The sequence below is a fragment of the Mytilus trossulus genome, chromosome 4 (genome assembly GCF_036588685.1).
Source record: "Mytilus trossulus isolate FHL-02 chromosome 4, PNRI_Mtr1.1.1.hap1, whole genome shotgun sequence".
Classification (NCBI taxonomy): Eukaryota; Metazoa; Mollusca; class Bivalvia; order Mytilida; family Mytilidae; genus Mytilus; species Mytilus trossulus.
In genome coordinates, this window is record NC_086376.1 from 28,629,113 (window position 1) to 28,640,164 (window position 11,052).

General features: G+C 34.4%; 1 protein-coding gene across 1 annotated transcript; it reads right to left on the reverse strand.

Annotated features, from left to right (window-relative positions):
• Positions 1-238: 238 nt before the first annotated feature.
• Positions 239-9,199, reverse strand: LOC134715027 (kelch-like protein 31). The gene is made up of 6 exons (XM_063576871.1): positions 8,491-9,199; positions 7,647-7,901; positions 6,158-6,329; positions 3,309-3,491; positions 1,577-1,729; positions 239-879 (listed from the first exon to the last, which is right to left on the reverse strand). Exons 1-6 carry the CDS (start codon positions 9,136-9,138, stop codon positions 359-361), a joined length of 1,932 nt encoding a protein of 643 aa, XP_063432941.1. The 5' UTR covers positions 9,139-9,199; the 3' UTR covers positions 239-358.
• Between the last annotated feature and the right edge of the window lie 1,853 nt (positions 9,200-11,052).

The window sequence follows — 11,052 nt, forward strand, 5'->3', positions numbered from 1 at the left end:
GAATTTTTGAAATACTAAGGCTTTTCAACCTTAGGAATATATTACTTTAGCTGTATTTGGTAAAATTTTAAGGAAATTTGGTGCTTTAATAATGGTCTTCAACTCTATACTTTATTTGGCCTTTAACATTTTTTATGAGTCTTTTGTAGACGAAACTGCGCGCGTCTGACGCAAATATAAAGTTTCAATCCTGTTATCGATGATGAGTTAACTCAAGATAATGTGAACAAAAAGTAAGAAAATTGTTCGATTTGTTTAATTTGTTTCTCTGTATAGAAATGTATTCAAATATTATGCACAATGTTCATGTTTAAAATATATCTGTGGATTTTTTTTAAATATATCTTAAATTGCACTTTCAATCCGTTATTGTGGATTCTAAAGCAACCAAGTCATTAGTGCTCCTGGGAGATCTTGATTTTCGCATCAGAAAAGTTTCTCTATCGGAACGATCAAAATATAAAGTTAGAGTGCTACACGCTATTCCAGTTAAAGGTCGGCTGATATTGGTAACTGATGTCCATATCATGGTGTCAAGATCCAGGCTTTCTACAGATGTCAATCTTTCTGCATCGTTCCAGTTATAGCCCCCAGCGACGTATATGACGTCATCTAACATACAGCATCCGAATTCAGCACGAGGTGTTAACATGTTGCAGACGAACGTCCACTTGTCGGCTGTTGGGGAGTATTTCTCCACGGCCTCGACACAGGAAATGGTACCTTCAGAATTTATAGTTGCGCCACCAATGACCAATAAAGATCCTTTCACTTGAACCAACTGAGAGAAGAATCTTGGTATTGTCAACGGTTTCCTTGTTTGCCATTTGTTTTCTGCTGGATGATACCTTTCAACCTTACTTGATACCATCTTATCTCCTACAACAATATAATAATTATTTATTTTAGTTTCTTGTCCATAATTCGGAGTTTAGTATGACGTCCATCATCACTGAACTAGTATAGATATTTGTTAAGTGGCCAGCTAACGGACGCCTCTGGGTGCGGGAGTTTCTCGTTGCATTGAAGACCTATTGGTGACCTTCTGCTGTTGTTTGTTCTATGGTCGGGTTGTTGTCTCTTTGGTACATTCCCCATTTCCATTCTCAATTTTATGTAAAACTGACTTCTATTTAGAAAATATTATGTATTAACCTTTTTATAAACTCCTTTGAATAATGATCAATTCATATATTTGTCTCATACAGAAACCAATAGTCATATAATTCAACTTATTTTAGGTTTGTTTGCTATAGTGCAGCTGCTGTCTCGTGTTTATCAATATTGCCCCGCACTCCCTTAAATAAAATAAAATCAAACGCCGGTAACTTCTCTCCTTTTTCAAAATGCTGGAAGGTCATAATGTCAAGACGAATAGTCATCGCACAGAAAAATGCCTCTTTGATAAATATGTTTGAATTTGAGTACGTGCGATCGCATATATAGGGCATACACTAAAATATATACCTATGTTTAAACAGCATTACGATTTGACACATTTTTTTTTAAGATTGATGACCATCCATGAACTGTATAAAAGTATTGTTTGTTTTAATTTGAGTAAAATAACACAAACCTGAACCTCCCACGACATAAATACGTCCATTCAGTACTGCTGCCGCTACACATCTTTTAGGACTACAAAGTGGGGCCACTTCTTCCCATTTATCTGTGTTTGGATTGTATCTTTCAACTTTATCAAGAGATTCGTCCTTGTCCATCCTTCCACCTGTTAAACATGTTACATCTAAATTGAATACCTATTATCGTGTGTGTGTTTTGTTTTTTTTTTAATTATTAATGATTATATTGCATAAGACAGCGTTGCTATGAATGAGACTGATTTCTTGTTTTCAGATTCGGTCCTTTTGTGCTATCAATTATTTTATTTATTTATTTTGCTCTTTAAGATATTGGTCTCAAAATGGGCAATTTCCTCAAAAAAATGTTTGGGCGAGCTTACAGCAAGTTTAGCACAAGACATAATTTCAAATTTTAAAACTTTTCAACAAAAATTCGATATATAAAAAATTACATATATACATAAATAACATAAATATATTTGTATATTTTCATGTGGGTATGTTAAAATACCGTGATCGTAACTAGTAAGCAATCAGTATAGCGAGGTAACCAACCAAATGCTTCAAACGGAGAAGATTGCATAAAGCAGTTTAGTGTAGAGAACACAGTGAATATCTTTCTATGTGCCAATAACATTAAACCAGTCCGCTCAGAGCCTCCAGTTGTATTAACCTATATCATACATCAGTCTATTCATATTCGCCCGTCGTATTTACCTATAGCATTAAGCAGTCTGTTCATAACCACCCGTTGTATTTACCTATAGCACAAAACAGTCCGTTCAGAACCACCCGTTGTATTTGCCTATAGCACAAAGCAGTCCGTTCAGAACCACCCGTTGTATTTGCCTATAGCATAAAGCAGTCCGTTCATAACCACCAGTTGAATTTACCTATAGCATAAAGCATTCTGTTCAGAACCACCCGTTGTATTTAACTATAATAGCATATATAAAACAATGCGTTAATAGCCACCAGTTGAATTTACATATAGCACAAAGCAGTCCGTTCAGAACCACTAGTTGTATTTAACTATAATAGCATATATAAAACAATGCGTTAATAGCCACCAGTTGAATTTTCCTATAGCATAAAGCAGTCCGTTCATAACTACCAGTTAAATTTACTTATAGCATAAAGCATTCCGTTCAAAACAAACCGTTATATTAACCTTTAATAGCATATATAAAACAATCCGTTAATAGCCACCAGTTGAATTCACATATAGCACACAGCAGTCCGTTCAGAACGCCCCGTTGTATTTGCCTGTAGCATAAAGCAGTCCGTTCATAGCAACCCGTTGTATTTACCTGTAGCATAAAACAGTCTGTTCAGAGCCCTTGTTGAATTTACCTATTATAGCATAATTTAGTCAGTTCAGATCCACCCGTTGAATTTACCTATAGCATAAAGCAGTCTGTTCAGAGCCACCTGTTTTGTTTACCTATAGCATAAAGCAGTCCGTTCATAACAACCCGTTGTATTTACCTGTAGCATAAAGCAGTCTGTTCGGAGTCCCTCGTTGAATTTACCTATTCTAGCATAATTTAGTTCGTTCAGATCCACCCGTTGAATTTACCTATATCATAAGGCAGTCTGTTCAGAGCCACCTGTTTTATTTACCTATAGCATTAAGCAGTTTATTCAGAGACATCTGTTGTACATAAAATGTATTTACCTATAAAAGTATAAATCAGTCCGTTTATACCCATCCGTTTTATTTACCTATAGCATAAAGCAGTCCGTTCAGAGCCACCAGTTGAAAACTTTGTCGTTTGTATTTCATACTGGCTACCGTTAGCCATGTGTTAGTTCGAGGATCATATCTGTAGACACTATTTTCTGGAGATTTGTGATCGTTTGTTCTTTCTCCGCCCGCAACATACAAAAAGCCACCAAGTACAGCAACTAAAAAAAAAGACATTTTGTTTTATCATCATTGGGTGCTATAAACAGTTTCGTATAAAAAAAAAACTAGGGGTTGTCCCCCAACTAAAAATAGACATGGAGGGAAGTCCCTTTTTATCAACATAATTGGTGAAAAAGTATCATGTTTTTTGTATTTGCTTGTAAATATATGTTAATTAACTTCAATTAAAACAGGTTGAATGATTAAAATAATTTAAAAAATTTGATTGAATATTCGTGTTTTGAGGGGAGACAACACTGTAAGACGTTACGCGCGATGTTCGTACATGTAAGCGTAACAGAACGTCGCCAATATTTCGTAACGTTTTTAAAACCAAAACTTCGACTGAAACGTTGGTTTTTTAGCATATGCGACATTCTTGTAAGACTCCGCAAAATCGACGACGCGTTTTAACTACTTATTGAAAATTGATATACTTTAGATTTTTGAAAAATTAAGAAAAACAACATTTTGAAAAATAATAAAATTCTACCATTATATAAGCAAACAATTGACGTAAATTTGAGTTGAGTTCGTTTTTACGTCAAAAAATGGCGGTGCGACAACCTTGTAAGCCTTTGAAAAATCGCTCATAAATTATCATATATCATTTTTCAGGATATTTGTTTTTAAATTCATAAAATTAAGCAAAATAACATTGATGTAGTAAATACAAATACTAACCTTTTTCCTTTTAGATAAATGTTTTTGATTTTCAAATCTGGAATACCAATTTTTTTTCTCCCGTGGGACAGATTTGCCCTTGTAGGATGGAACACTTTATTTTTTCTATGACGTCATCAAAACGTCATAAAAAAATGCATAAAAAATGAAGCAACCTCTTTGTTAAATAATGGAAAAAACCGTTTTTCAAAATATTAAATAGTTTAGAAGAAAATCACAGTTTAGTGGTTACAATAAATGAAATATGTTACGCGGGACAGCCGTTTTTCGAAACTGAAGCTTGTCGCATGCAGCATAAAACATAGTTTCAACAAATATTTTTCTTTTTTATTTAAAAAAACCCATTTTTGTTCAAAATGCGTACAAAAGCAATGAATATGATATCACAAAATAAAATATTTTTGACTTGCATTATGTCAACTACACCGATTTTCCAATGAGGTACGAACATCGCGCGTAACGTCTAAACAGTCTGTTTTTTTTGGCAGTGAAAATTCAAAACTTATTTGCAGCCATTGTAGCTCTTTTCGGAGCAGGCGAACGTAGCCTGAAGCATGAATTTTTTGAAAGACCAAGTAAAAATCTATGAAATTCATACGACTTTGATGATGAAAAATGTGCAGGTATCATGTCTTCAGGGGTGTGCACATGACCTGATTTCAGGTTTTTTAAGCTTAAAATTAGGCAATGTTTTTCCCAGTTTCTCTGGATAAAACTTTTTTATACTATTAAAAGTACACTTTTTTTTTTTATTCCATTATAAACTAGAGAACATTCTGATTCCAGTGATATCTAGTTTTATACAGGTATCTTTATTTATCAGTCCACCACTAAGGGTCACTTATACATGGTCCCTCAAAATATGACGTCATAGAGAAAAACTGTTGATTGCACCCATTGGTTTTTTTTTACTTTATATACAATAGAAATTTCGTGGTTCGACCTAAATTAAGGTATAGTCGTGAAACAGGAACAAATTTCCCATCGACTGTCAACGGCATTGAAGAGCCCGAAACATAAAAAATAAATATTAAAAAAAAGCAAATCGATATGCGTCTCATATACAAACAGGTATAAAGGGGCCACTAGAGCTCTGTCAAATTCATGTCCATTGATTTGACTCAAATTTTCATATTTGATTTATAACCATGTAAAACCTTTATCCAAATGAAAAAAAAGAGTCTAAAATAAACAATTTACAAGGCATGGGCTCTATAATATGTAACTCCGTGTGTATTTTAGTCTTGACGCCATCTAATTAACTATTTAGTTGACTTCCAAAGACCTCCGATGACCATATAAGCGATATAAACATAAATATATATATAAATAGAAAGGGAACTCGTGCAATTAGGTTTTTTCTATGTCTGTTTAATCTAATATTAAAGATTAGAAATATATGTTTGTACTGATCGTTTTTACCTCTATAAGAAGGATTTTTTTTGTCGATCGGATCAGTCAATCAAATGATTTTCCTTTGTTTCACCTTCAATGATAACATTCTTTTCCATTAGATAATCGAACACACACTTCATGCGTTATTCATCCTTAGGTAAAGGATTAAACTAATAAAAGTTCACATGAATACGAATTCAACGAATTTGTATTTTTAAACTGCATAACCTGAATAATTCATCGTCAATGTTTATTACCTTAATTTTGCAAAATTGAACCTTACTGGATGTTAAAATTGAACAAAAGAAAATAAACAATTTAAATTATTTTAATATCCCGTAGATAGTGTCCCTTTAATGTCAAGAAGAAGGATTACACTTTTAACCATGTGTTGGAGTGATTTTTCCATGTTATCATACATGTAGGAACATCGTAATCAACGTTGTTTAATTTCATAGAAGGGATTTGCCAATTTAAGATAAAATATGAATCTGATCTGCCATTCACACCTGATAGCCCGCACGTAGATTCTCGCAAAGGTACACATCATAATTAAAATCTTGTATATAACGAGATGTTGTCATACCAGCATGATGGTGTCGCTGTCCTGGTATGGTACTGACTGTCTCCCACCGTTCCTCAAAGAAGTTGTATTTGTAGATTTCATCACTGACTGATTCCCTCATTAATCTCGGAGCTCCACCAGAAATCAGTAAGCATGGCTGGTGAACAGATTTACGTGGGAAAGTGCGTGCTGACTGAAAGATTAATTCTAACCTGAGTACTAGTAGTTATTGTTTTAGGAAGAATGATTATGTAGTTAATTTCTCTTTATGATAGTAGCTATGTGTTAATTTTACATATATAGCTAAACAAAACTGTTATGATTCAAATATATATACACTTAGCTATGTGTCAATTTTCAATATGTTTATAAAAGTACACACTCTTAAAATATAGCTACAGTCATTTTGAAAATACGTATGTGTCTCACCAGACATAGTTGACATTGGGTGATCTTGGCAATTTGTTAAGATACCTTAAGGTAATACAACTATTTACGTGTTTGCTTCTTTCTAGGCTTTCAACCATGTGTTGGAGTGATTTATCCATGTTATCATACATGTAGGAACATCGTACGCAACGTTAGTTTTCTCGTTTGAATTGTTTTACATTGTCTTATCGGGGCCTTTTATAGCTGACTATGCGGTATGTGCTTTGCTAATTGTTGAAGGCCGTACGGTTACCTATAGTTGTTAATGTCTGTGTAATTTTGGTCTTTTGTGGATAGTTATCTCATTGGCAATCATACCACATCTTCTTTTTTATATTTCAAATATTTTGGATGTAGTGTTCCTGTTGAAATTTTGAATTTAGAGTTCCTGGTGAAATTTTGAATTTAGAGTTCCTTTTGAAATTTTGAATTTAGTGTTCCTGGTGAAATTTTAGATTAAGTGTTCCTCGTGAAATTTAAAATTGAGTGTTTCTGGTGCAATTTTGGATTTTGTGTTCTTGGTGAAATTTTGAATTTAGTGTTCCTGGTGAAGTTTTGAATTTAGTGTTCTTGGTAAAGCTTTGGATTTAGTGTTCTTGGTGAAGATACTGAATCAAGAAAATCACTTCGGACGCACAAAATTTATAAAGTGTTATTTTAATTCTTGGTGCTATTTGAAATATTAATGAAATTCAATTAACATAAAAACCGGTTGAAAGTATCTAAATACCGAGGAGACAAGATATTTGAAGCATTCATCATGACTCCCAGATACAATCAAAATTAAGAGGTTATGATAAGTTTCACAATTTGGATCCTGAAAGTACAAAAGTAAGAAGCCTTCAAATTCATGAGAATATGAGTCAAGTTGGGTCAAAATTAAATTGCTTTAGATGTCAAGATTTGATTCCATATAAATACTTTTTCTTCGTGTTATTTCAAAGAAAACAAAAATTAATTGTATTGTGTACAGGGGTAAACGAAGATGTCTGCAACGTTCTTACTAGTATAAGTGATATGACGATCAGAGGTTGTATGAAGGTTTGAACCCTTTTCCTAGTAAGTTACAATATGTACAAACCTGTAGAACACTCTGCCTAGCGGGCATACAGTGATAGTGAAGTGCTTCTTTAACAAGAGTTTGACATTCTGGTATGTTCATTAGATATTCTACAGACTCCACAGAATCTACAATAACAGAAGCTGGGAGAAGAGGAAGTCGGATCGCTGTCATTAGATTGGCTGCATGTTCCAATCTTTCTACACGTTCATGGTCAATCCACAATAGCATTGATCCAAACACCTCTAACTCATCATCGGCGGCCAAATCATCTCTCTAAAACAGAAAATGTAATATATCTTTTTCAATACATGAATCGAAAAAAATATACACAAACAGTTTAATGACTTTATAAGAAAACGCTGATCCGTCTGTCAGACAGTAGGATTATTAGTATTTCATGATCAAGCGATATTATGTTCAATTTCGTAGGAACAAAACCGTGTTGTAAGTTTTTGAATAGTCGACAGATGATGCACGAAGTCAAGAAAAGTGAGATATATAGTTAAGTCTGTTATTACATACATGTATATAAGGACTTTTTTCTTTTTAATACTTTAGAACTCTTTATTCTATCTTGAAACTTAAAACAAACTGTTTTTGTTTTTGTGTTTTTTAATGAAAAGGGTATTTTATGCCAAAACGTTAATGCTGTGCTTTTAAACATGTTTTCCTCGTGACTTTCTTTTTTGATAGCACCGTGTAAAATACCTTTCTTAATGTTAAATGTCCTTTTTGGGGTTTTAAAAATGTTCAGTATACTAATACGTAATGGTGTACCAGTAGGGCAACAACATTGTATTTGTGTTGTTTTTTTTATTTCGTGTTCACATATATACGGTTAATTAAAATTTCTATGGAATACCTTTAGTAGCTCTATTATTTGGTCGACTGGTAGTTCCTTATACCTCGATCTTTTGGAGATTAATTTAAAACTTTTAGCTGAGATTTCAAGGCTTGTGTCGCATAGGTTGTTTAGGTTAAATTTAAAGCCAATGTCTAACATTCGAAGACAGTTCTTTAGAGTAACCGTGGATACGAGAAATTCCTCACAGACATCTTTTACTATGAAAAATCCAAGCTTTGAAGCAGCCGACAAAACACTTTCGGTATTGCAGTCCGTTAAATGGACTTTTCCTGTGTACATACATTCTAGAATTCCTCCAAGAACGTCTGGTTTAATATCAGAAAAATCTATTTCCAGTGTTGAATATTTCCTCTCGACAAATAAATCATAGAAATAATCCGAACATGTGACTAACAGAATTTTGTGAACAGGGAAAGCTTTTGTCTGTGAGGTTAAAACTAAATCGCACAATAAATTCTGTCGCCATAAGACTTCGAAACCGTTAAGTATAGTGTCAGACAAGTTGCACACAGATTTTGTGCTTTCCTTTCTAACCAAGTCGGTGGAAACGCTCCTTTCGTTAAACCTTCTCTGTAAAAGACGATCTTTATAACCTGTGCTACATCTTTTTGATGGAACGTTTTTCTCGTTTCCACCAGTTGCCATTTCCCCCACTGCTCATGGCTCCGAACCCTTTTACAATATTGCTATGCCAATACTTGTGACGTAACCGTGTTTCTGAAGCGACGTTCATTTGACTATGAATCTAATAGGTTTTACCATGGCGTCTCTATAATGCCCGCGTCACACTGTCCCGATTTTTATATACGATGGACACCCGAATGCGAAAATTGTAAGTTCGTACGAAGTTGGTCCCGATCTCGTTAAAATACCAAAAAAGTGACCGAAGCAAGGACGATGAATAACGAAGTCTATACGATGGTGCCGAAATTATATACGATAGCAAAAGATGGACATACGAAGGTTAACCGAAGACGGATATTTAAGCTTCATATCTCAGCCGAGGCTTACACGTTGGATCACGAAGGCTACACGATGGATTACGATGATAGAGCGAAGGCCATACGATGTCTAACAGACGTCGTGTACAGCATGTTTTGGTTGATTTCTAAAAAAATAGTTTATGAATCAAATATGCATATTCAATTTACCATTTTCTGCATGTGTCATATACAAATATAGTGTCCATATTTGTCCCCAATATGTTACATAGGAGGGGATGCAACGCTCGGCATTGCCTTGTTTGAACTGTAAAAGGTGTGCACTAGTCTGAATAATCCCCCATAATTATGCCCATGTTTACTGATCTTTCTTAAAGGTAAGGTAATGGGTTCGTTGATGTTGATCCCTTTTATTAAAAAAAGAGCTCTTTCCAGGAGAATATCATAATAATATAGACAAAATGAAGGATGTTGGGAAAGCAACAAATGTGGCAAAATATGACATATAGAAAACAAAATGGCTATGGAGTAAACATTCGTGTGACAACAACTCAGACGATACATAAAAAATCAGAATAATGAAGAAAAAGTTGGTTTCCCTATATACGTGTTTCTCCAGTGTTGGTGTACGAGGTTCGTTTATAATTTTCGTTATGTTACTAGATATGAAAAATAAAAAATAAAAATATTTTACTTGTAAAAGTAAATCCTGAGCCTGTAATATATAGCTGCTCTTCTTGTTTCATTTGAATTAATAGAAACAACGCTGTCGCCTTTCTTGTTCTCATAGAATTATTTGATATGAGCTCCATGTTTTGTGAACGTCTTTCTTAACTGTCGTATTAGACTGACCAGTGCATATCGCGCATGACACTTTAAATGTATTTTAGCGCGAAAATTAACTTACATTTAGCTGGATTTATTGCCGTCGTAGTTCCATCTTGTCGCCTTCGTACTTTTATTCGATGGCAATACGACGGGATTACGAGGTCTTCACGAAGTTGTGTTACCATCGTAAGACGTTCGGGTAGTTACGATGGTGAGGATGGTGATACGAACTCAATACGAACCCTCAACATCGGACGCACCTTCAGGGATTTTATAACATGTTAAAAAATTAAGAACCCTTCCCGAAGTTGTCCCCGAAGGCTAGAAAAAGTGGCCGATGGTTCTACGATGGTCAAAGATGGCACTACGAATAGCCCGATCTGGATACGATCAGTCCCGATTTTGAAAATTTTCATAATCGTGTTGCCATCGGCGTAAAAATCGGGACAGTGTGACGCGGGCATAACCCTTTAACGTTCAAGGATTTTTACCTTTTCTACCCGAATAAAGGATATCTGTTTTCAACCAATTGTACATTTCGATAAAAAGCTCACTCAAAGGACAATTAAGACTCATCTGATAGATAATTGACCAAGGTTTCAAGAAAACTTGATTTAAGGAAAAAATTCTTACGTTGGTCACGTGATATCTCTCAAAAGTCACGTACGTGACATGCTGAACTTTAAAGTGACAAAAATGTACAATTCGAACGGAAAAGCGGTTGTACAGACATTTAGTGACAAAAATAGAATATAGTTTTAGTGTAAAATTAATGCACGAAGACTTTTGG